Genomic DNA, 27,182 nt, shown 5'->3' on the forward strand with positions numbered 1-27,182 from the left:
ATCGTCATACCAAGCTAGCGAAAACAAATTTTGCGTTTGGTGTTTTGCGTCGCGTCGACTGTTGTTCTCGTTAGAGATTTAGCTTTCGCCAGGATTTGTGGTTGTAGGACGGAGAGGAAGCAACCATGGCTTCCTTAGGGAACCATCCCACCATTTTCCTAGAATGATCTGAAAAACCACGGAAAACCAAATACAGTACGGCCGGCCATAGAATTGAGACCAGGTTCTTAAAACTATTGAGATTTGCATCACATTTTATCCAAGCTTTGGACTGGCACAAGTACATTGTTGTCATTTAGATGTGTTTAAAATCAGCTTACAAGCATCATCAATATACTTTTTTAAATTTTTTTATTTATATGCAGCTATTTACATTTTGTAAATTTTTAATTCCACACTAATCTTGTGATAAATTTAGTCAAGCTTCTATAGGTAGAAGACACCTCTCAAGCAAGTCCTGATCTCATCATCGTCTTCGTACATTTTTAATAACCTTTCATCCCGTTTCGTGTAGACTTTTTTTCGTTTACCTTACGTACTCAGCTCTACCCTCACTATAACGCGCACGCAGAATTTCTGCTTCTCTTTTCATACATCTAATTAAATCATTGATTTTATGATTTGGTTTATCAAGCATGTTATTAATTTTGTGGTGCCAGCCTTCTACAGTGCTGGTCGTTCGATGGCGCCGTTTGTTAGGTTTTTTTTCGCTTTCCGACCATCTATCTACAAAGTAGTCAAAAAACTCAGAAAGCCAGGTGATCTCCGGTGCCTGTCAAAGTCTCGTGAGCCAGCCATCACATACATCTTCACGCTGCTGAAATTAATAGAAGTAGATACATGGTTTTCAAGCAGCACAGATAAGCGAGAATTGATGTGCACTGTTCTCCATCAATGTGAAATTCATATGTGATACGGCAGGACTACTCTGCTACTGAAGACTAGGTTTCACCAAGGTAGACGTTAAACGAAGCGCAAGACATTGATTATAATACAAGATATTGCAATACAAGATAATCATTAAGTTCCACCTATTATATGTACTCTCACAGTTGTTACTTATAACACTACAACCTAATTCCAACTTACGGCAGATAGAAAAATTCTAATTAAAGTTCTCTGAAAAATCAAATATTCAAATGATAATTTAATCTTAGATATCCTAAATAGTCGCAGTTAACATACTATTACCTCATGTTAATAACACACAGCAACTACGAATAGGAATGACGTTAAACTCTCGTACTGTATTTGAGAATAGTACAGTTGATTGTGCAGCTTGCTAAGGAAGATGGTTAGCTCCTCACCAGCGATGCTGCGAACTGTAATAAGATCATTAATTTTATGCCGGCCGCGGTGGTCTCGCGGTTCTAGGCGCGCAGTCTGGAACCGTGCGGCTGCTACGGTCGCAGGTTCGAATCCTGCCTCGGGCATGGATGTGTGTGATGTCCTTAGGTTAGTTAGGTTTAAGTAGTTCTAAGTTCTAGGGGACTAATAACCACAGCAGTTGAGTCCCATAGTGCTCAGAGCCATTTGAACCAATAATTTTATGTCTATAGATGGACCAGAATCCATCTGCTTGCAAAGATGGCATAATCAGTGGAAGATGGTCCATAGGTCCGATACATAGAATTCAAAACACAGCTGCATAAAGGATAGTAGTCAACAGTGGCGTAGCACCTTCCTCTCCCCTTTCTACAATATTATACTGGAGTTAATTTCCCTCGCATAGGACCTCTATACATTCCTTCCATATTTCTGCTTTCCCTTCTTGGCTTAGTACTGGCTTGCGTCTTAGCTTCTGATATCCATACAACAGCTTCTCTTTCTCCCTAAGGTCTCTCTAATTTTCTTATGTGTGGCATCTATCTCTCCCCTAGTTATGCACACTTCCACATCCTTGCATTCCTCATCTAGCCATTCCTGATTTGCCATATTGCACTGCCTGTCAGTCTCACTCTTTACACATCTGTGTTTCTTTTTTTTTTCTATTTTACACTTTTAGTTCTGTAGGTCCAAACTGAGGAGCAACTTGACATATTCGTGGAAGAAGTCAGTACATACAATTAACATCAGAAAAGTTGATAACTGATCGAAAGAATTTACATGTATCCTATTCAGACAAGATGCTGAGTATATATTAGCATAATCAAAAACATAACACAGGAATTGTCTTATTTTATTCCGTTAGCTACCCAACAGAATAGGAGGAGTAAGCCATGACGAAATTCTTCACTTAGACGTGAAAGTGAATGGATTACTGCTAAGACGTTTTTTTTTAATTCTTGTGGTACCTTATTGAAAATGGATGCAGCAGAATACTGCATGGCTTTCTGTGCAAGAGTCAGGGAGGTGTGATGCAAATGCACATTGGATTTCTGCCTAGTATCAACTGAATAAAAGCTGCTGATTCTTGGGAATAAGCTTATCTAGTTAGCAACAAATGATATTTAAGAAAACATATGTTTAAGAGACCAATGTCAGCCTCCCCACTCCACCAAGAGTGTCTTTCCGCCGTCCACCTAACCTTTGTAACCTCTTGGTTCACCCCTATGAAATCCCCAAACCACCTTCCCTACCCTCTGGCTCCTACCCTTGTAACTGCCCCCAGTGTAAAACCTGTCCCATGAACCCTCCCACCACCACCTACACCAGTCCTGTAACCCGGAAGGTGTACACGATCAAAGGCAGAACCACGTGTGAAAACAGGCATGTGATCTACCAACTGACCTGCCTACACCGTGAAGCTTTTTATGTGGGAATGACCAGCAACAAACTGTCCATTCGCATGAATGGACACAGGCAGACAGTGTTTGTTGGTAATGAGGATCACCCTGTGGCTAAACATGCCCTGGTGCACGGCCAGCACATCTTGGCACAGTGTTACACCGTCCGGGTTATCTAGATACTTCCCACTAACACCAACCTATTGGAACTCCGAAGATGGGAACTTGCCTTTCAATATATCCTCTCTTCCCGTTACCCACCAAGCCTCAACCTCCACTAATTTCAAGTTGCCGCCACTCACACCTCACCTGTCATTCAACAGCATCTTTGCCTCTGTACTTCCGCCTCGACTAACATCGCTGCCCAAATTCTTTGACTTTACATATGTCTGCTTGTGTCTGTATATGTGCGGATGGATATGTGTGTGTGCACAAGTGTATACCCGTCCTTTTTTCTCCCTAAAGTAAGTCTTCTCCCTTAAAACCCACATCCTTCCCTCTTTCCCTCTTCTTCCCTCTTTCCTGATGAACCAACCGTTGGTTGCGAAAGCTTGAATTTTGTGTATATATACATATATATTTCCCTCTCTCTCTCTCTCTCTCTCTCTCTCTATATATATATATATATATATATATATATATATATATATATATATATATTAAAAACAAAGATTCCAAGACTTACCAAGCGGGAAAGCGCCGGCAGATAGGCACAATGAACAAAACACACAAACACACACACAGAATTACTAGCTTTCGCAACCGATGGTTGCTTCTTCAGGAAAGAGGGAAGGAGAGGGAAAGACGAAAGGATGTGGGTTTTAAGGGAGAAGGTAAGGAGTCATTCCAATCCCGGGAGTGGAAAGACTTCCCTTAGGGGGAAAAAAGGACAGGTGTACACTCGAACACACACACATATCCATCCGCACATACACAGACACAAGCAGACATATTTAAAGGCAAAGAGTAAGGGCAGAGATGTCAGTCGAGGTGGAAGTACAGAGGCAAAGAAGTTGTTGAAAGACAGGTGAGGTATGAGCAGCGGCAACTTGAAATTAGCGGAGGTTGAGGCCTGGCGGATATCAAGAAGAGAGGATATACTGAAGGGCGAGTTCCCATCTCCGGAGTGCGGATAGGTTGGTGTTGGTGGGAAGTATACAGATAACTCGGACGGTGTAACACTGTGCCAAGATGTGCTGGCCGTGCACCAAGGCATGTTTAGCCACAGGGTGATCCTCATTACCTACAAACACTGTCTGCCTGTGTCCATTCATGCGAATGGACAGTTTGTTGCTGGTCATTCCCACATAGAAAGCGTCACAGTGTAGGCAGGTCAGTTGGTAAATCACTTGGGTGCTTTCACACGTGGCTCTCCCTTTGATTGTGTACACCTTCCGGGTTACAGGACTGGAGTAGGTGGTGGTGGGAGGGTGCATAGGACAGGTTTTACACCGGGGTGGTTGCAAGGGTAGGAGCCAGAGGGTAGGGAAGGTGGTTTGGAGATTTCATAGGGATGAACCAAGAGGTTACGAAGGTTAGGTGGACGGCGGAAAGACACTCTTGGTGGAGTGGGGAGGATTTCCTGAAGGATGGATCTCATTTTGGGGCAGGATTATAGGAAGTCGTATGCATGCTGGAGAGCCACATTCAGAGTCTGATCCAGTCCCGGGAAGTATCCTGTCACAAGTGGGGCACTTTTGGGGTTTTTCTGGGAGAGATTCTGGGTTTGAGGGGATGAGGAAGTGGCTCTGGTTATCTGCTTCTGTACCAGGTAGGGAGGGTAGTTGCGGGATGCGAAAGCTGTTTTCAGGATGTTGGTGTAATGGTCGAGGGATTCAGGACTGGAGCAGATTCGTCTGCCACGAAGGTCTAGGCTGTAGGGAAGGGACCGTTTGATGTGGAATGGGTGGCAGCTGTCATAATGGAGGTACTGTTGCTTGTTGGTGGGTTTGATGTGGACGGATGTGTGAAGCTGGCCATTGGACAGATGGAGGTCAACATCAAGGAAAGTGGCATGGGATTTGGAGTAGGACCAGGTGAATCTGATGGAACCAAAGGAGTTGAGGTTGGAGAGGAAATTCTGGAGTTGTTCTTCACTGTGAGTCCAGATCATGAAGATGTCATCAATAAATCTGTACCAAACTTTGGGTTGGCAGGCTTGGGTAACCAAGAAGGCTTCCTCTAAGCGACCCATAAATAGGTTGGCATACAAGGGGGCCATCCTCGTACCCATGGCTGTTCCCTTTAATTGTTGGTATGTCTGGCCTTCAAAAGTGAAGAAGTTGTGGGTCAGGATGAAGCTGGCTAAGGTGACGAGGAAAGAGGTTTTAGGTAGGGTGGCAGGTGATCGGCGTGAAAGGAAGTGCTCCACTGCAGCGAGGCCCTGGACGTGCGGGATATTTGTGTATAGGGAAGTGGCATCAATGGTTACAAGGATGGTTTCCGGGGGTAACAGACTGGGTATGGGTTCCAGGCGTTCGGGAAAGTGGTTGGTGTGTTTGATGAAGGATGGGAGACTGCATGTAATGGGTTGAAGGTGTTGATCTACGTAGGCAGAGATACGTTCTGTGGGGGCTTGGTAACCAGCTACAATGGGGCGGCCAGGATGTTTGGGTTTGTGAATTTTAGGAAGTAGGTCGAAGATAGGAGTGCGAGGTGTTGGTGGGGTCAGGAGTTTGATGGAGTCAGTTGAAAGGTTTTGTAGGGGGCCTAAGGTTCTGAGGATTCCTTGAAGCTCCGCCTGGACATCAGTAATGGGATTACCTTGGCAAACTTTGTATGTAGAGTCGTCTGAAAGCTGACGCAGTCCCTCAGCCACATACTCCCGACGATCAAGTACCACGGTCGTGGAACCCTTGTCAGCCGGAAGAATGATGATGGATCGGTCAGCTTTCAGATCACGGATAGCCTGGGCTTCGGCTGTGGTGATGTTGGGAGTAGGATTAAGGTTTTTCAAGAATGATTGAGAGGCAAGGCTGGAAGTGAGAAATTCCTGGAAGATTTGGAGAAAGTATGATTTTGAGGAAGAGGAGGTGGGTCCCGCTGTGATGGAGGACGGAACTGTTCCAGGCAGGGTTCAATTTGGATAGTGTCTTGGGGAGTTGGATCATTAGGAGTGGGATCAGGATTATTTTTCTTCGTGGCAAAGTGATATTTCCAGCAGAGACTACGAGTGTAGGACAGCAAATCTTTGACAAGGGCAGTTTGGTTGAACCTGGGAGTGGGGCTGAAGGTGAGGCCTTTGGATAGGACAGAGGTTTCGGATTGGGAGAGGGGTTTGGAGGAAAGGTTAACTACGGAATTGGGGTGTTGTGGTTCCAGATTGTGTTGACTAGAATTTTGAGGTGTTGGGGGGAGTGGAGCTGGAAGTGGGAGATTGAGTAGATGGGAGAGACTGGGTCTGTGTGCAATGACAGGAGGTTGAGGTTTGTTGGAAAGGTTGTGAAGGGTGAGTGAGTTGCCTTTCCGGAGGTGGGAAACCAGGAGATTGGATAGTTTTTTGAGGTGAAGGGTGGCATGCTGTTCTAATTTGCGGTTGGCCTGTAGGAGTATGCTATGTACAACCGGTGTGGATGTGGGAGAGGAAAGATTGAGGACTTGTCTTTCCGCCGTCCACCTAACCTTCGTAACCTCTTGGTTCATCCCTATGAAATCCCAAAACCACCTTCCCTACCCTCTGGCTCCTACCCTTGCAACCACCCCGGTGTAAAACCTGTCCTATGCACCCTCCCACCACCACCTACTCCAGTCCTGTAACCCGGAAGGTGTACACGATCAAAGGGAGAGCCACGTGTGAAAACACCCACGTGATTTACCAACTAACCTGCCTACTCTGTGAAGCTTTCTATGTGGGAATGACCAGCAACAAACTGTCCATTCGCATGAATGGACACAGGCAGACAGTGTTTGTTGGTAATGAGGATCACCCTGTGGCTAAACATGCCTTGGTGCACGGCCAGCACATCTTGGCACATTGTTACTTCAGCCGAGTTATCTGGATACATCCCACCAACACCAACCTATCCAAACTCTGGAGATGGGAACTCGCCCTTCAGTATATCCTCTCTTCTTGATATCCGCCAGGCCTCAACCTCCGCTAATTTCAAGTTGCCGCCGCTCATACCTCACCTGTCTTTCAACAACTTCTTTTCCTCTGTACTTCTGCCTCGACTGACATCTCTGCCCTTACTCTTTGCCTTTAAATATGTCTGCTTGTGTTTGCGTATGTGCTGATGGATGTGTGTGTGTGTGCGAGTGTACACCTGTCGTTTTTTCCCCCTAAGGGAAGTCTTTCTGCTCCCGGGATTGGAATGACTCCTTACCCTCACCCTTAAAACCCACATCCTTTCGTCTTTCCCTCTCTTTCCCTCTTTCCTGAAGAAGCAACCATCGGTTGCGAAAGCCAGTATTTCTGTGTGTGTGTTTGCGTGTTTTGTTCATTGTGCCTGTCTGCCGGCGCTTTCCCGCTTGGTAAGTCTTGGAATCTTTGTTTTTAATATATTTCTCTCATGTGGAAGTTTCTTTCTATTTTATTTAGGGAAACATTCCACGTGGGAAAAATATATCTAAAAACAAAGATGACGTAACTTGCCAAACGAAAGCATTGGTATGTTGATAGAGACACTAACAAACCCATTCCTGATGAAGCAACCGTGGGAGTGTGAAAGCTTGAATTTTGTGTGTGTGTGTGTTTGTTAGTGTCTCTATCAACCAACACTTTCGTGTAACTTACCAAACCGGAAAGCACTGGTATATAGACACAATAAAAAACACACACACAAATATCAAGCTTTTGCAACCCAAGGTTGCTTCATCAGGAAAGACGGAAGGTGAGGGAAAGATGAAAGGATGTGGGTTTTAAGGGAGAGGGTAAGGAGTCATTCCAATCCCAGGAGCGGAAAGACTTCCCTGGTATGAGATTATTTTTAGTGTCTGTAGTAATCACATTTTAGTGTGGCTCCAATTAACAAGTGTCTTTTACTTCTTGAAAGAGCATAACTGTAACTTTAAGTGAAGACCTGCCCTCTGTTTTGCAGATGACAATCTGAGAGCAGCACAGATTTTAAAATTACTTGTTTTGTGAATTACAACTCTTTGGCTAGAGAATTAAGTGTGCTGCAGTGTGAGTGGCTCACCTTTCATTTATTTAGTGTTATATGGGCCACATGACAAAAGACTGAAAGCTAAACAGTTTACTTGTGTGTGTGTGTGTGTGTGTGTGTGTGTGTGTGTGTGTGTGTGTGTGTGTGTGTGTGTGTGTGTGTGTGGGCGCGCGCGCGTGTGTGCGCTTGCACGTATCCCCACCCTTCTCCTCTCTTTTGTTCAATTCTTGTCAGTACTATATATATTGTAATTCAAAAACCATTGTTGTTTTTAACTGGCTTGTTACTGTTTGGTTGTTTTGTGCAGGGTGTCAAGAAACCATTTACAGAAGTTATTAAAGCAAACATTGGTGACTGCCATGGCATGGGGCAAGTGCCTATCACATTTGTTAGACAGGTAACTTTAGTAAATATAATTAAAAATTTTGCAATGAATTTTACTTCCAAATGAAATTTACTTATTATGAATATATATTAATATTTTCTTTTTACTGGAGTATCTATTTTAGGTGCTTGCTATGGTTTCATATCCAGTGTTATTGGACGACCCCAGCTTTCCCTATGATGTAAAATATCGAGTCAAAGAGGTCCTGGCTAGTTGTCCAGGTGGCAGTGTGGGTTTGTGTGACTAACTTTAGTACTAAATTACTTACTTCAATCACTCAAACCTATTAAGTTCACTGTCTTGCAGCTCCAATTTGCAACATTAGTATTTTTTAAAAGTGCTTCATAAAATTTTTCTAGGGTCTTATCCTGATGCTGCTGGAACTGAAGTGATCCGTAGACATGTGGCAGAATTTATAGAAAGGAGAGATGGAGCCACAGGTTCTTGGCAGGATATTGTCATGACATCTGGCGCGACAACAGGCATAAAGGTACCAAAACTGCTAATTGTGATATCATTAAATTATTAATACATTGAGCACTGCTGTCCCTCCCCTTGGACTGCATAGGTGAACTGGTAATTTTCCAGCAAGCTGATGCAACCATCACTCAGTGGTAAAGCATCTTAGAGGCACACATCTAGCACCATTTTAAACCTCATAATTTATAAATTATGAAGTATGCTTGCTTATATGTGTGTTCACATCAGTATTGGTGTATTAGCATTGCCAAAAACATGAAAAAACTCACCACCGCTCCCCACCCCCCTCCTCCTCCACCACCACCACTCAGAAAAGGTGTTACAATTGCTCCCAAAGATTTAAAGCAGATTGAAAAAAAATTCATACTGTGAGACAAGAACGATTACATGGAATTTATAGATAATTTACTTCCAAATGGTAATTTGAATACATTGAGGTACACAAAGTCAAACATTGCAGTTTTTGCCCCATCAACTGCTTTCTTTTCTTGTACACAGTCTCTTTTGTTCCTTTCAAACACTGGAAGGTCCATGTTGGAATACCAACAATTATGGAAAGAACAGATTGCTACTCAGTTTAACGACGAAACATTGAGTAACAGACAGGTACAGCAAAAAGGATGGTACACATTAAACTCTCAGACAATGCTTTCATCAGGAAAGAGAAGCACACATATATTTGCACAAGAAAGAACACCTACAAACGCAAGTGCTTTTTCTTGCTGCTCAGGCAGTCATCTGTTTATGACGTGTGTTTGCTTATGTGAATGCATGTGTGTTTCATATTTCCAGTAAAGGGTTTAGCCGAAAGCTTAATATATAACAATCTTTTCATTGTGCCTGTCTGCAATTCAACATGCCCTCCTACCCTCCTTCATCAGAACAAACTTCACAGTAGCATGCAGTTTTTACTTTGTTGACAGTGAGTAGTACCTTATCTATAAAATAGTGAACAAAATTTCTATCTAGGCTAATGGTTAGTCATGGTTCCAGTGGTCTAATGTCTCTTCTTGCAGCTACCAAGTCCAAGCTAACTTTTTTTTTTTTTTATAAATTCCACTTGAAATATATTCTGCTTGGTGACTTCCTTCTGCAAAATAAAACAATTAACAGTAGACCAAGAAAATGTGAAAGAAAATTTTTTTCCACTTCATTATTTTGTTTGAATAAAAGAAGGGGGGGGGGGAATTCAGGTTCCTTGTTTTGAAGCTTTTTGGTAGCACGTTTCTGTCCTCTATGACAATGCTGAAAGTTAATGTCTGATGTTCACACGACATGTTCAGTGAAGGTATACTTATAAATAGACTGCTGCTGCGTCTAGTGAACAAAATGTGAACTATTACAGCTATCCTACAGGCAGCAATCATGTAGCAAACGCATTTCAGTGGATGGAAAAGATGTGCCCATATGGGATAAAGGCGCTGTCCACATGGCTGAAACATGTGTGCTCATATAGTGTATGGACATAGTGCTGAATGTGTTAAGGAATGTGATAACACACACATGGCTGTACACTCCATGCCCACAAGCACCACTGCAACAACCCCTTCCTTGCGCATACACATATTTGTTAATTAACAATAACTGAAAAGTGAAAAATATTTTCTGATCAATGATATTGATGTTTCAGATGGTGCTGTACTTGCTGATAGGAGAAATGAATGGAAAAAAGTCTGGTGTCATGATTCCAATTCCCCAGTATCCTTTATACTCTGCTACTCTTTCAGAATTTAACATGATGCAGGTCAGTGAATTTATTTTGGTCTTGTTCTTCTTTAAACTTTCTGTACGAGTGTTTTGTGTTCAGTAATTTGCACATGAATGAGCTGTGGAAGTCATTCCTTTTGCAAGATTTTGTTTTTTAGATACCATATTATCTAGAGGAAGAAAGTTGCTGGGGCTTGGATCTAGCTGAGCTGCAACATGCCATAGATGAAGCTAGAAAAGTATGTAACCCTCGTGCTATAGTGATTATAAATCCAGGAAATCCAACAGGTAATGGTAAAGCAGAAACATTTACTTACTGATTTATTTTATGCTTTTACTTGTTTACTATGGCCAGATTTGGGCCTCTAAGGTTTCTTTGGTCTCAGCAGACACTACATCTACAGTTTGAACATACTTATTTTTCAGTGATAAATCATTTATATTATAGTAACCATTCAAACAATGGAAAATCCAGGATGGAACATAACAATAATAGAGAAGGAACGTTGCTCCTCACCATATAGCGGAGATTCTGAGTCACAATAGGCACAACAAAAAGATTCACACAATTATAGCTTTGGGTCATTGAGGCATTTGTCAGCAATACACAGACACACACACAGACACACACACACACACACACACACACACACACACACACACAGACGCATCTGAGACTGCAGACATGTGTGCAAGTTGCATTTGCGTGTGTGTGTGTGTGTGTGTGTGTGTGTGTGTGTGTGTGTGTGTGTGTGTGTGTGTGTGTGTGTGTCTACTTGCGAATCTTTTTTTTATGCCTATCGCTACTCAGCATCTCTGCTATATGGTGAGTAGCAACTTTCCTTCTCTAATACAGTAACCATTCATTCACTCACTCATTCATTTATTCATAATAGTCAATATATCTCATCAAGAAGGAGAAAATTAAGAATGTGGAATGAGTGAAAGTATACATTAACATGAGACAAAGACATCATACAAATTACATCTGTGTATTGTGTTAACAATAAATTATCACTAAATTTTCAAGAAAATGTCAGCAGCAGGTGCAATTTTCTTTATTTTAAACCATGACTGTTTTGGGCCCAACCCAAGGCCATTGGTATAAATCAGGCACAGGGTATCTTGGAGGCCAAAACCTATTGTGATTTAAAGAATAGAATAGAATAGAATATTTTTATTAGCCTTTCAGTATTTTTCATACAATTGGCTTCGTCAAAATTTACAGAGGGTTTTAGTTTCAGTACGATATTCAAATAGTTACAGAAAGAGGAGAAAAGGAACTAAAGACCTTTTCTTCATAATTATGTAAAACAATGTTTTATACAGTAATTAAATACACACATAAGAAGAGAATCACAATAAATAACTAGCTTATATTATATCAAAACATTTTCTTCATACCTTAGGTAAAACATATATTTTGTTGATTAGTTTCTAAGAATTCTTCAGTTGTATAGAATTCCGTTGTTTTTTAGCCAGGTTTGCAATGTATTCCTATATTTATTTAGTGGTACTGTATGAGCTGAGCATGGTAACGTATTGAAAAATTTTATGCTTAAGTACTTATAGTTATTATGGACTACAGCAAGTCTTGTGGAAGGTAAGTCCAGCAGGTGACTGTTTCTTGTACTGTGTGCATGCACATCACATCTCATGTTCAATTTTTTCAGATTTTCTCTGGCATATATTAGGCACTTATATATGTACATGCTTGGCACTGCAATTACGCCAAGAGATTTAAAATAATTTCTGGAGGACTCTCTGGATGCTAACCCCTCCATGCACCTGATTGCTTTCTTCTGCCATCTGAAAATACATTCAGCCCCTGGGGAGTTACCCCAAAGCAATATTCCATATTGCAGTTGGGAATGAAAAAAAGCATAGTATGAGTGGAGTAGCAATTGCTTGCTCACTCTGTTTCTTAATTTATACAATAAGAAAAGTACTTGTGCTAGTTTACTACATAGGTAATTGGTGTCTCCTTCCCATGAGAGCTTTATGTCTATGATTAGTCCAAATAATTTCACTGTTTTGTTTTCATTTTTAGTTACTTTGAGATTAAATATTATTTCTTCTGTTTTTGTTTGATTTATGCACAGGTGGTTAGCCTGACACCAATAATTAGCCATTTGCATAATTTCTCTGTTTTTGTCCAGTACACTCTGTAAGTTCTCTCCTGTACTTATTAATGTCATATCGTCAGCATATAGTATGCTCTCACACGGTATGTAATTCGAGAAGTCATTAAAATAGACAATTAACAGAAAAGATCCAAGAACAGAGCCTTGGGGTATTCCTCTTTCTATAGGGAGTATATCTAACCTCTGCTTATTTGCATATACCAGTTGTAACCTATTGCATAGATAAGATCTGAATAGTCTGAGTGCGTCATCTTCAATGGCATAGTATTTTAACTTTTTGATGAGTATGTCATGTCACACCAAGAGAAAAGCTTTACTTAGGTCAATAAGTGTTCCAGACATTGATACCCTTTTTTCATACCCCTCATAAACATTGCTTACCAAAGCTTCTACTGCTTTTACAATTGATAGGTGTGACCTGAAGCCAAACTGTTGTTCATTTAAAATTTTGTTGGTTTCAAAATACCTTTATATCTGCTTATTCACACAATTTTCTACTAACTTGGATATGATTGGTACTATTGAAATGGGTCTGTAGTTATTTGGGAGGTTTCCTTCGCCTTTTTTATATACAGGCAATGTAACTGTGAGCTTGAGACAGTCGTAGAATATTCCTTCATCAAGTACTCTGTTTGATAGTGAGAGAAGTGGCATTTCAATTTCTTTTGCTATACATTTAATGGTGAGATTACTGAGTCCATAATAATATTCTGTTTTGGAATTACTTAATTTGTTTATTGACTTATGAATATCATTTAATGTGATTCAGGTCCAAGTGAACTTCTCACTTCTTGTCTGTTTTGCACAAGTGAGCAATTCTTCTGCATCAGAGGCAGAATTGATTGGTGGGGTGGTGACACTATTTACAAAATATTCATTCAGAATATTGCAGTCAATAGGGATACTCCTTTCTTTATTGGTATTATTAATTTCCCTTTTAATGACAGTCCAGGCAGCTTTACATTTATTTTTAGAATTTAAAATATATTCATCATTTGCACAGCACTTAGTATTTTTTATTTCTATCCGGTAAAGGTTTCTCATTTTATTGTAATTTTCCTTGTCCCTATCACTGTTACGAGATTTGTCTTTCATAATCATCAGTAGTATTCTGAGTTTGCTAAGTTGTGGGGTGTACCACTTGTTAGTATTTTGTTGCTTATGAGTAATATTACTCTGGTACCTTTAGGTTACCAAGGGGCATGTCATTTCTACTATATTCTTGATCTCTGCCAGGAAAATGGAAAAACCTAAATTAATCGTTTTCTTGTTATCCATTACATGAGTCTAATCCATTTCTTTTAACTGGTTTATCATTTTGTTTACATTGGATTCACCTAGAATTCTATATTTCACTTCTCTCTCTGCAGAACTGAAGGCTGACTTTTCTGTTTGAAACCATAGCCATGCATGATCTGATATTCCTAATTCTATTACATCACATTGTATAGAGTCTCTTTGTACATTGCTAATTATGTTATCAAGGCATGCGTTCAGTCTAGTGGGTTTTTCATTGAGACAGTAATAGTTTAATGACGTCAGTGTGTTAATCATATGAATTACATTTTTTCTCTTTGCCCTTATATCTATGTTAATATCACCTACAATTACAATTCTGTGCTGTTTATATTTTGACAACAATAATATTTAAAAAAATGGCTCTGAGCACTATGGGACTCAACTGCTGTGGTCATTAGTCCCCTAGAACTTAGAACTACTTAAACCTATCTAACCTAAGGACATCACACACATCCATGCCCAAGGCAGGATTCCAACCTGCGACCGTAGCAGTCGCACGGCTCCGGACTGCGCGTCTAGAACCATGAGACCACCGCACCCGGCAACAATATTAAAGTATTAATTTTTTCTATAAATACTATCTCATCAGAGCCTGGGATTCGATAGATTGAGACAATTACAGTTTTCTGCTCGTGCATTACCACACCGGCTACTTATATTGTAGCTTCAAGGCATATTCTACTAAGGTCTATAACAGAGTAATGCAATTCAAGGTTACTTTTGACATATATTGAGACCCCACCAAGTGTAATACTTTTTCTGCAGTAGCTTGTAACTCACGAATATCCAAGAGGAACACACAAGTCTATTTCAGTGTCTTTCATCCAGTGTTCATTGATGCATAGAACACTGCAGTTGACTTTATCGAGCCAGTATTGTAATTAATTGATTTTACACCTAAGAGATTGTACATTTATATGAAGAAGGAGGAAACTGTCACTGCTACATAATGGTATTCTACTTTCACAGAACCTTCTGTACTCATTTATTTTCGCTACATGATCTAGGGTTGCACTATTATCTGAATGAATTACACTGCTGCAGTTTCCACTAACTTTCCTTCGCCTGTAATGTCGTTTTCTCTAAAAAAAGAAAAAAAAAAGGAAGTGTACAGTCATGCTCTGTGGGACTGTCTTTTAAGACAAGGCAGCTGCGTGCTCGTATTTCATTTACAACTTTGTTTATTTCCTGACACAAATGTTTTCCCATGGTAATTTAGATGCTCACCATGTTCAGTGTGCAAATTTCTTTCAAGTCTGCTAATATCCACTGCATTGCATTTAGCATAAATGGAACATAGGTGTTTGATTTTAATATTTGTTTTACGAATCTCTTTGTTAACACATAAATTATAGATCAAGTCATGTCTATGAGGTATCGTCACAACAATAGTGTTTTCCACCTTACTTACATCTAAAAAAATTTCAAACCTTGTATACACTTTTTGGCTTCGTTATGTGCTACATCATTTACACCAATCACACAAACAACAAAGTCACTGTCCCTTGTTGTATTCTTGTGTTCTGAGATGCCTTCAACAATATTTTCTGTCCTCGCACCAGGTTTTACGATGCCAGTGGCACGAAGATCCGTATTTACATCCTGTAGAATATTTCCTAGCTTTCTTCCGTGGCTGTCCGCTAGAAAAAGTACACTGTTTCTTTGTTCGGTGTTGGCGATGTTTTTGCAGCTCCTTACAATGTTTTTATCTTCACGATGGATGGCTTGCTCACTTTCAATGTTTATGGAGTTGCTGCTGCTTTCTGATAACACACTGTACGGTTGTATACACTTTTTGGCTTCGTTATGTGCTACATCATTTACACCAATCACACAAACAACAAAGTCACTGTCCCTTGTTGTATTCTTGTGTTCTGAGATGCCTTCAACAATATTTTCTGTCCTCGCACCAGGTTTTACGATGCCAGTGGCACGAAGATCCGTATTTACATCCTGTAGAATATTTCCTAGCTTTCTTCCGTGGCTGTCCGCTAGAAAAAGTACACTGTTTCTTTGTTCGGTGTTGGCGATGTTTTTGCAGCTCCTTACAATGTTTTTATCTTCACGATGGATGGCTTGCTCACTTTCAATGTTTATGGAGTTGCTGCTGCTTTCTGATAACACACTGTACTTGTTTGTGCACACGAGATTAGGTTTGTTCCATGTATTTCGTTGTGAGCAAGGCACTTTTTTAGTCACTTTGTTTGGCATTACACGAGAAACAGTTTTTGAATTGTTTACACACTTTAGGCCACTGTTTTCACTTTGAAGGGCACTTGAGTTAGGCCTATTTACGCAGTTTTGACCGTTACTTTTACTGGCATTTGAGTTCGGCCTATTTACGCAATTTTGACCATTACTTTCACTGGAATGCGAGTTTAAGTTGTTTATGGTCTTGTCGGGTTCAGCTAAACTGGTGGCTGTCCGACCTTTGCTTAACGTGATTCAGAAGAATGAAGACCTTCAGTTGAGCAACAATAACTTTATTGCGAGCGCGTATCTGACGACGCCCGGCATGAATGAACCGATCGGAGTTATAAAATTTTGCTTCCGGCCTCTACAGAAGGATCCTTAATCCTCAGAAAACTTCCGTAGTTAGGAGAGAAAACAGTACTCGCCCACACAAGCCAAGAGGCACGGAACTACTTTACTCTATGGTACTGGAAACACTGCTGATCCGTGATAGGCAATCCGCAACAATGTTGTCGATCCCAGAAATATGTCTAATGTCGGTAGTAAACTGGGCCACGAACTCAAGGTGATAAAATTGACGAGGGGAGCAGTTGACACTATTCCGACAGAAGGCGAAAGTGAGTGGCTTGTGGTCTGTATATATCGTAAAAGTTTGCACTTCCACCTGGGGGCGGAAATATATCACTGCTTGGTATACCGCCAGGATCTCACGGTCATATGTGCTCCATTCTCTCTGTGCAGGCGAAAGCTTGTGGGAATAATACGCCAGCGGCTGCCATGCGTTGTCGGACCATTGTTGTAACGCGGCTCAGATCGCCGTCTGGCTCGCGTCTACGACAATTGCGTCGAGCCTTGGGTGTGCGAGAAGCGCCGCGTCGGCCATTCTCTTCTTTTTTGCCTCGAACGCAGAACACGTGTCCTCTGTCCACTGTATCAGAGACTTGCTATTTACTTTAGGGCCTGATAATGCCGCCGTCAAAGGTTCCTGCAGCTCCGCAGCATGAGGAAGGTGTCGTCGATAAAAATTGAGCATTCCCAAGAAACGATGTAATTCTTTGATTGCAGTTGGTTGGGGTAACTGTAAGGTAGTGTCCACCTTCTCAGACAGAGGAAGAGAGCCTTCAGCAGAAATCTTATCGCCAAGAAATGTCACCTCTGACTGCCCAAAAACACACTTGTCCACGTTCAAGACGACACCGTAACGTTCCAATTGCTCGAAAATCTCTCGCAGATGCTGTAGGTGTCGTTCATGGTCAGCAGAGAACACTAAGACATCGTCCAGGTAGGCGAAACAAAACGGTAGCCCCTGGAGAACCAAATCTATAAACTTTTGCCAGGTCTGAGCGGCATTGCGTAAACCGAAAGTCATAAATTTGCTTTCAAATAAACCGAAAGGTGTTATTATTGCAGTCTTTGGAATGTCATCATTGGCCACCGGGATCTGTGTATACGCTTTAGCACAGTCCAGAACTGTGAACACCGTGGCACCATGTAAAGCGTGATTATAATCCCTCAGTAACAGAACAGGGTATCTGTCCGACACTGTTCGTGCGTTAAGCTCACGGTAGTCACCGCATGGGCGCCAAGCTCCACCCTTCTTTGGAACAAGATGTAATGTGGAGGACCATGGACTCTTAGATGGCCGCATTATGCCCTCGCGAATCATGGTGTCAAATTCTGCCTTCGCTATCTTCAATCAGTCCGGAGCGAGACACCTAGGTCGGCATGCTACTGGGGGACCAGTAGTCATTTGGATGTGATGCACCATGTCATGTGGTATGAACCTGGGAGCGCCGGGCGGCCTGGTCAAGTTCGGATAGTTAAGCAGTAATTCAGTGTACTCACCCTCCACAGCATGGACCAACTCGGCACTGTGCGTAGCGGTGTTGCGACGGAAACCTGTGACTGCTAAGCCAGTGACACTGTCTACCAAGCGTGCATTCGCGACATCCAGCAGCAGGTGGTAGTGCGCCAGGAGGTCAGCCCCGACGATCGCCTCCATGACGTCAGCCACTGTAAAATTCCACTCGTGCACACGACGTAGGCCGAGATTAAGCTCCATCCTTTGTGTGCCATATGTTGCGATGGAAGAATTGTTGGCAGCCGTCAGACAGAAGGCAGTTGGCGGCCGGCAACGATGTACGGCTGTTCGTGGTATGATACTCAGGTCCGACCCAGTGTCAATTAAAAACTTTACACCGGAGCTCCTATCGGTAATGAACAGGCGCTTGGAGGATAACTGGCAGTCAGTTGCGCCTATTGTCGACTGCCAGTGGCGTTTGGGTGCGAGCATGGCGATGTGCACTTCCTTGCCTGATAGCCGAATCGTCAGTGGTACCAGCACAACGGTACCTCGCCTTGCGGAGTGGCAGTACTGCCGGAAGATCTGCTCCTCGAACACCGCCACTTGTATCGGCTTCTTCTATTGTTGTCGTCGTCATGTGCCAGCAGCGCACTGACCTGGGCGCACAAAAGCTCAACCTTGGCTGCGAGTGAATTATGGTCGGCCTGTGCTACAGACACGGTACTGTTTGTACTGTTGTCCAACGCGGCGACTGGGCTGACCTGAGCCAGTGTGATCGCGTCCTGAATCCGGTCAGCTAGCTGCGCCATGTCATCCAGCGACATGTCCGTTTGTGAGGCGATTATGGCTTTTATTTGCGGCGGCAACCTACTGCTCCACAGCGTTCTGAGCAGACTGTCTGGCACAGTAAAGGTGTCGACTTTACTGCGTAGATGTCTCAGGTATTGAGAAGGCTTCCTGTCGCCAATTTCTTCCTGTGTTAGAACCTGACGTGTCCAGTCCTCTTGTGACGTGGCCACCCATCACATCAACTCTGATTTTAGCCTGGCATAAGCTCCAGCCTTGGGGGGTGCTGTGATTATGTCTTGCACCTCGGCTGCATAACGTTGGTCGAGCTGGCTCACAATCAGCGCAAATTTGGTTGCTTTGACCGTTATTCCAGCGTAGCTAAAACTTGCCTCTGCCTGCGCGAACCAGAGTACCGGGTTGTCGGGCCAGAATGGCAGCAAACGGACTGCAATCCTGGAGACGGCCTGCTGTTCGGCCATTATGTGCTCATTACTTACGTAGCTCATGCGTGCTTCTTCTTAATCATGTCGGTTTCTGCTTGGATCACGTCGGGGTCACAACTTGTCAGGTTCAGCTAAACTGGTGGCTGTCCGACCTTTGCTTAACGTGATTCAGAAGAATGAAGACCTTCAGTTGAGCAACAATAACTTTATTGCGAGCGCGCATCTGACGACGCCCGGCACGCATGAACCGATCGGAGTTATAAAATTTTGCTTCCGGTCTCTACAGAACAGTACTTGTCCACACAAGCCAAGAGGCATGGAACTACTTTACTAACTCAAAAATACAAGGAATAATAATAAACAGAACGTATATAAAAGCTAGAAAACACAGCGCCTCTGGAGACTGGGCGCGGAACTACACAAACGTCGTGTACAGTAATTACGATCGCAGAGCACTGCACTGACACACGCGCACAGCACACACACACACACACACACACATACACCGGCGAGCTTGAATTAGCTCGCGGCAGCGTCGCTTCAGTCTTTTGGAGTTTACTGCTCGCAACCAATGTTTTTAACTCACAGTTTTCGTTCTCAAGTTTAGTGATATCTTGTCTCAGTTTATCAGCAACTAGCTGAAGACTTTTTAATCGTTCATTAAACTTTTCGATTTCTTCTTCACAGTTATAACAAACACTATTTTTTACAATGTGGCTGTAGTTTTTTTCTCGTAATATTACTCACTTCTGCGCTTTCCCTTAAATATTGTACAGCTTCCCAATCCGTTGTAGTTCCTACCCCTTTCGTCAGCTGAGCATGTAAGGTAGACTCGCATGCTTCACAATAAAACTTAATTCTCTCTTTCGAATTTCTCATGAGACGTATTTCACTGTTGCTTAGACCAACACAATCACTATGAAACTGTTTTCTACACCATAATCCACAGATCACGAATATTTCCGTGGTTTTTATTAATTTATTGCACTTAAGACACCATTTACTCTTGTCAGTAACCGCCATCTTGAAACATTCTTAATGTAAAAAGAAAAGTGCAACAAGTGCTGACATTTTCTTCAAAATCATTACCACAGTTGTGGAAGCATCACAGATATGTTCTTCATGCTGGACAAGAAATTTATCGTGCTAAGGCCTTATAAATTTAATTGAGTAAATTAGTAAGGAAGGTGGTAATTTAAGAAATGCTGGTGCCTTCTCAGTTTCACTAGCTGCTCTTAGCAGCTTATAATTTACCACAACTTGTTTGGAAAGGTATGTTTTTGAGAAAGTATTTTTTACATTTGTAATGAATACTGACTACTATTTATAGTACATCATTCATTTTTCATACAATTTTTTTTAATAAACATTGCTTTTTGTCATGTGCCCAAAAAAAGTTTCCAGTCCCAGAATCTAGATATTCAAATAATTTGTTGAGTTACTAACAAGGTTTTCTTTAAATTTTTCTTTCAAACTGATAGTATTCCCAATTTCTTGCTTTGTGTTACATGGGAGCTAATTAAATATCCTACATAACAATGTTCTAAACACTGGACATGGAAGTACAATCTACACAATAATTATTTTTGTGTCGCATAATGTGAATGGTCATATCACAAATTGCTGAAACTGATATTTATCATCAGCAACAAAAACCATTAAGGAGTAAATGTATTGGGAGCTGAGTATAATAATTCCAAGATTCTTAAAAAGGCTTCTGCAACTTGTTACACTTTTATATTTTACACAATATTCTTACTGATACCTTCTGCTGAAGAAACATTTTGTCTACTTTTTCCCTTCAGGATAACTGCCTAAGACATCAGAGACTGAAAATACATAAAATAAGTCACATCTTGCCTAGATCAACAAAATGCAATGTCTCATATATATTGTAATAATACAAGCAAAACTTAAGATAAAACATGAAACTGCCCTACAAATGTTGCATTAGAACATCACAAGTATTTTCTCTGCATCCAGAATTAAGTGTAGTTTATACTGACTTCATACAATGAAGAGAGGAAGTAAAGTAAACAGAAAAATAGGAGAAAAGGGAAAAATATTCGTGAACTTATAATTTGCAAAGACTCTGGTTACTGGTAGAATGCTGAGACGACAGATTATGATGTGTAAAAGTGACTGTTGTCTGGAATTGAAATCACAGTTGATTTAGTATAATGCGATCCTGCTACAATTTGTAACAGGCAATAGTGACCCCTGTTAAAAACATGCTGTTACTGATTGCAGCTGACTCTGGCAGTGGAAACTTTCCTCAAATTGATGTACCCACAGTACATCCTGGAGATATTGGCACATTACTAGACCAGTGTCGGCACAACTTTGGAGGCAGTGTCTCATATGCCATACGCTCAGCACTCACAGGTGTTGATCACCTGCACTGATGCTGGGTGCCCTGCTCTTCATGCTCTATACTGTCTTGCTGATGGCCAGCTGCGAAGTGTAAAGCAGCTTCAACTGTTCACAGCCATTAAATATATTCAAAATTCAGTTTTCTAATTGCACCTTCTGCCAAAATAAATAAAACACTGTGCATTTTTTCTTTTTTATTAATTAATTAATTTATTTATTTTTTTCACTTATGATGTATTGGCTGTTGGCTTTTCTCTCAGCACTGTGGCCGACATTTATCTTTCTGATGCTTTGCTGGTGTGAGTGGCTGGAATTGTGAAAGATTCATTCTCGATTGCAAATGGTTGCCGCTTGAGATGAAAGCAAACAGCCAGTATTATTTCTTGTCAAGAGTCTTCTCAAAAACTCACAGAAGGCTGATGTTTCTAGTTTCCATTTCTGACCCAGATTCTGCTTAATTTTTTACATGGAAATAGTAATTTCTGGTTTTCTTGAAAACCAATTTGTTCAGATTTGTCATTATTGGCATTACTTTATTTAGTCTCAGTATAAAACATTGCACTTGACCACAGAACTGAACTTAACAACTATCCTGCTACTACTTCATTCATTAAGTGTCATCTTTTTGATACAGTATCCTGTCAAGATTGGTTACGTATGTTTTCAAAGATTATACATAATGCTATGAATCTTACTCTTCAGATGATTTATTTACAATCTTTATTTGTGTGTATTATTGCAATAAGTTTAAACATACAGCAAAGAAACTGAAATAACTATTTGGAATGAAACTTCCTGGCAGATTTGAAGCATATGCCAGTGCTGGACTTGAACCTGTGACCTTTCCCTTTCACAGACAAGCTCTATATCGACTGAGCTATCAAAGGATGACTCACGATCTGATCTCAGACCATTCCACCAGTACCTTCAATAACTTATTAGGAAAATGTAAAGGTTCCAGATGTAAGTCCTGATCCGACAGACAGTTCAAATTTGTCAATTAATTTTAAATCGATGCACACTCCAATCCAGAGTGAAAATTCATTCTGGAAGTTATTCAGAACATTATAATTTTATATTGTGATCATAAAATTTTTATCAGCTGGTTCATTACTTCAAAAAAGAAACTATAATAATTTAAATGAACTCCACATATGAAAATGCCAAAACATTAAGCCATCCCCATACTATTTACCAAATCATAGTTGACTGCTCTTTTTTGTAGTCTGGCTGACTGCAAAATCAGGCATTAGATATTCATGAGTAGCCAGTTTTGGAGGGCAAATCTACACCCATGGTACATGTCCTCGTAACAAAAGTTCTGACAGTAAGCCTACAGTGCTTGGCCGGTCTATTCTCCCAGACAGTTCTATAATTCACTTCTTTCCACAATATTCTACCAATAATGAAGAAGTTTCAACATGCCAACACTTTTGTATGTCACAGGTAATTCATTCCACTCTATTTGTGTGCAGATTATCAAGTTTGCGAATTATTTGTGCATGAAAAAAAATATATGCAATTTTTTCTCTAGAAAACAGCAATAGACAACCATGTGAGAAAAACTGCCATTCCCATTGTTTAAACGACTGCCACGTACACTGTTATTGGCCAGCCTGTTCCATATAAATGGAAGACAAATTTCCGTTTCCTGATGTCAAACAGTGTGTAACTGTCAATGAAGCAAGTCAAAAGAAATTTTTTAAAAGAGATTACAGATAAACGAAAGAAATGTGTTGACATTAAAGTGAAAGTTAGGATTATTTGAATGATTTGAGAAGGGGAAAACTACTGCAAAGCTAAGTGCTGATTGCAAACTGTTCGGGACATTAAAAAGGATAAGCAGACAATATAAGATTTTATCAGGAAATGGACCACCTGCACAAAAAAGCATGAAGAGAGCTACATTTGATGACTTTGCAATGCTTTAGCCAAAAATGAGAAGGTGGTGTCATTGTTAAAAGGGCAATAAGGGTCAAAAAATCTATATTTTTCCATGAAGCTCTAGGGTTAGAGGGAAAATTTAGTGCCTCATCTGAGTAGCTAACCAGATTCAAACAACATTATGGGAATGGTGAACTTACTGTGCAAGGAGAGTGGCTTACCTCAAATGTTAAGGCAGCTGATCCCTTCCAGGCAGAGTTCCACAAATTTGTGGAAGAAGAGAATTTCACACCAGACCAAATTTATAATGCAGAGAAAAGTGGTTTGTATAGGAAATGGCTACCAACCAGAACGCCTGCTTTTAAGAGCAAAGTTGAAGCTCCTGGCTATAAGTTATCTAAAGAACACATCAAAATTTTGTGACAGCTAATTCTCCTGGGAACCACAAAGTGAAACTACTAGTGAGTGGAAAACAACAATAATAATAATACTAAAAAAACGAGCATTCAAGGACCTCCCTGCATATTACTACAACTAAAAAGTTGCATGAAAGGCTTGTGAAATTTTCAAAACTGATCCCACACACTTCTGTACCATAAATTCAGTGGTTTCTTGGAGAGAATGGCTTGCCACAGAGCACTGTTCTGTTGCTTGTTAATGCTCCTCCACATCCTCCTAATTGGCTGCCATTATGTAGCCAACAGACCAGTAAACACAACAGTAAAACAATGCTGCTGAGAATAATGGTTAATGGGATGATTTGGTGGTACTCTGGGATCAGTTGACAATTCTAGATCCCATACATGGAATTCCTGATTCACGGCTGGAAGTGAAGCTGGACGAAAATTCTTTCAGATATAAAAGAAATTGATTTTCAAGGTTTTAGTTGCGAAGAAATAACGTCTGCACAAGTAATTAATCTGGCAACAGATTTAAACAGTTTTGAAGATGTCAATGTAGGAAACTTGAATGGGTGGCTGATTCCACCATCTGCCAACAGTCATTGGATCTCGACCAACACGAGCAGCAATGTCGCGACACAATAAACCGCAATCGCGATAGGCTACAATCCGACCTTTATCAAAGTCGAAAACGTGATGGAACGCATTTCTCCTCCTTACAAGAGGCATCACAATGTTTCACCAGGCAACGCCAGTCAACTGCTGTTTGTCAGTTGTTTTCCTCATGTCAGCATGTTGTAAGTGTCGCCACCGGTGCCAACCTTGTGTGAATGCTCTGAAAAGCTAATCATTTGCATATCACAGCGTCTTCTTCCTGACAGTTAAATTTCGCATCTGTAGCACATCATCTTCGTGGTGTATCAATTTTAATGGGCAGTAGTGTAATAACTACCCCAATACAAAATTTAACCTGAGCTTCTAAATTCTCACTTTGCTCGCATACATTCATCTCCTACCCCCATGATGGCTCCAACACGACTCTTTATAATCTTTCAATAAAATACTTCACTTTTGCATACGATTGCATGGCCCATCAGGATCTGCTCTGCAAGCATGGTCTAGCACGAGTGACTCAGTCCTTCATGCTAAACAATCTCCAGGCATCAATCTCTCCCTTCGAGCCATGACGGCCACCTCATCAGCGATGCCAATTCACTGTAGCAAAGCAGCGTAAGGGTGGATTTGATCCTTCAAGTAAAGGATTGATATCTGTACCCTTAAAAATGAATAGATCAACACTCCTGTGTGATGAAAAATGAACTACAATCTCTCAGAGACAGTCATTGTTCCATCCTGGAGTTCCCATTGTTTGACTTCATCTGAATATAGTAGTTTTAAGAGTCTCTAAAAAGAAAACCTCTTTGTTGCATAATCATCCAAGAAATTGTCCAAATTTTGGTGGAAGCTTATTGCATCTACCTCATATTTGTTCTGTTATCCTTCAATAAATCCAGTAGTCTTTGTTTTCCACATTATGTATGAGCAAGCACATTTATAACTCAACTAATTCATATCTTGGAGGACTGTAATGGATAAAATCCGTCTGAAAGATAATGAAATTTATATATTTATTGATATTTCAATTTTACAGTCCAACCTAATGCATTCATCTCTCATCACTATAGCAAACTTATATTTCAGTGAATACAAAGATGTCACACTGCATTAACAACAGCATTATTACTGAATACCTATTGTGGAAACATGGGAGCAATCCTTTCGACAAATGGCATAGGAATTTGTTTTCTTTACTACTACAACAGGGTTCACAGAAATATTGTATTCACCATGGAGGTTGACAGTTATGGCCATTTCTCATTGCTCGATGTCAGTGTGCAGAAGACACCTGATGGCATTATGGGACATGAAGAAGACAGAAGACTCACTCACAGGAACCTGTTATCTTCCAACATGTGGATGCTACTATCCAGGGCCCTGAGACTCAGTTTTCATGACACTAGTGCACAAAATGTGGACTATGCGACAGTTTAATATCTACTGAGGTTAAACTCTTTATAAAGACATTTACTTCAAGAGTTACAGGATATCATACTGAGTGATTATAAAGAAACTGACAGTGGTCAGAGTGCTGTGGTGCAGGCTGAATACATCACAAGGTGCTGAAACATTGTACATACGAGGTGCGGCAATAAAGTAATGAGACTGATTTTCTTTGCAAGATCTGGCAACCCTGCAGGCTTGCGTAAGCACAATATCTTTGACCTTGGTCTATAAGCTGCTTCTAGTTCAAGTGGCACATCAATGCAACTGCTCAGTCATGAGTTGTGCTGTAATAAGTTAACACGTGTTTGTGTCTCTCGTCACGGAAATGGAACCACATAATATTGCGCAATGATATGTCATTTCTTTTTGTGTTAAATTGGGTGAAATGCGACGACAACTTACGGTAAGCTTCAGAAGACTTTTGGAGGTGAGGTTATGTCAAGAGCTCAAATTTTTCGTTGGCATAAAATGTTTAGTGAAGGCAGAATGAATACTGAAGATGATGACCGCAGTGGATGACCATCAACCTCTCGGACAAATGTCAACTTGGCCAGGGTGCATGAACTCATATGATCTGATCAAAGATTATCCATGAAAGTGATTGCCGAAGAACTAACATCAATCAAAAAGTGGCTCATCTAATAATAACTGAAGATCTTGGTATGAGAAAGATATGTGAAAAAATGGTCCCCAAAAGCCTCACACCACAACAGCGAGAAACACGGAAAACTGTGGCACCCAATCTGTTAGAGCAAACAGAAATCAATCCAGAATTGTTGAGCTGTGTTACCACTAGTGATAAAAGTTGGTTTTTTCAGTATGATCCAGAGACAAAACGCAATCAGAAGGAAACTACTTTGAAGTAGACAACAGTAAACTTGACTATAATGGTAAGCAACATTTTTTCACATCAGTCTCATCACTTTATTGTCACACCTCATATGTCCATTAAACAGTGCACTCCCAGATCATGCTGAAAAAATTATAGTTTCACCTTCTACCCCCAGGTGAAAATATGGCACTGTAAGCAGTCATAATGTTGTGTTGGTGCAGGATAGGGGGAAGGATGACCAAACAGATGATAATGTTAGTTCTGGCAGGTTTATTAGGATATATGTGTTCAATATGGTCTTCCGATAGGATAGTCGACAGTTGCTTGCGATATATCCGTGCAATCAGAGCGATACATTGTCGTATGTTCTCCTTCAGTTCAGGAAGAGTCTAGACACACCCCTGATAGACATGATCTTTCAGATATCCCCACAACCAGAAGTCACAACTGATTAAGGTTGGGGATCTGAAAGGCTACATATCTTGAAATTGTCTAGAGATGATATAGTCATTACTGAATGTATCTCAAAGCAAATCTTTCACCTAGCAAGTGATAT

The 27,182-nt window shown here is 40.9% G+C and overlaps 1 protein-coding gene across 1 annotated transcript in view; it reads left to right on the top strand.

The window, feature by feature from the left end:
* The window catches only part of LOC126356003 (alanine aminotransferase 1-like), a 66,960-nt gene that overhangs the window by 15,819 nt on the left and 23,959 nt on the right, over positions 1 to 27,182 (top strand). The window contains exons 2-6 of the mRNA XM_050006646.1: positions 8,136 to 8,225; positions 8,338 to 8,446; positions 8,573 to 8,703; positions 10,324 to 10,437; positions 10,559 to 10,688. Coding sequence (XP_049862603.1) covers positions 8,136 to 8,225; positions 8,338 to 8,446; positions 8,573 to 8,703; positions 10,324 to 10,437; positions 10,559 to 10,688 — 574 coding nt within the window. The remainder of the gene's footprint in view (positions 1 to 8,135; positions 8,226 to 8,337; positions 8,447 to 8,572; positions 8,704 to 10,323; positions 10,438 to 10,558; positions 10,689 to 27,182) is intronic.

This window comes from Schistocerca gregaria, chromosome 3 (genome assembly GCF_023897955.1).
Source record: "Schistocerca gregaria isolate iqSchGreg1 chromosome 3, iqSchGreg1.2, whole genome shotgun sequence".
Classification (NCBI taxonomy): Eukaryota; Metazoa; Arthropoda; class Insecta; order Orthoptera; family Acrididae; genus Schistocerca; species Schistocerca gregaria.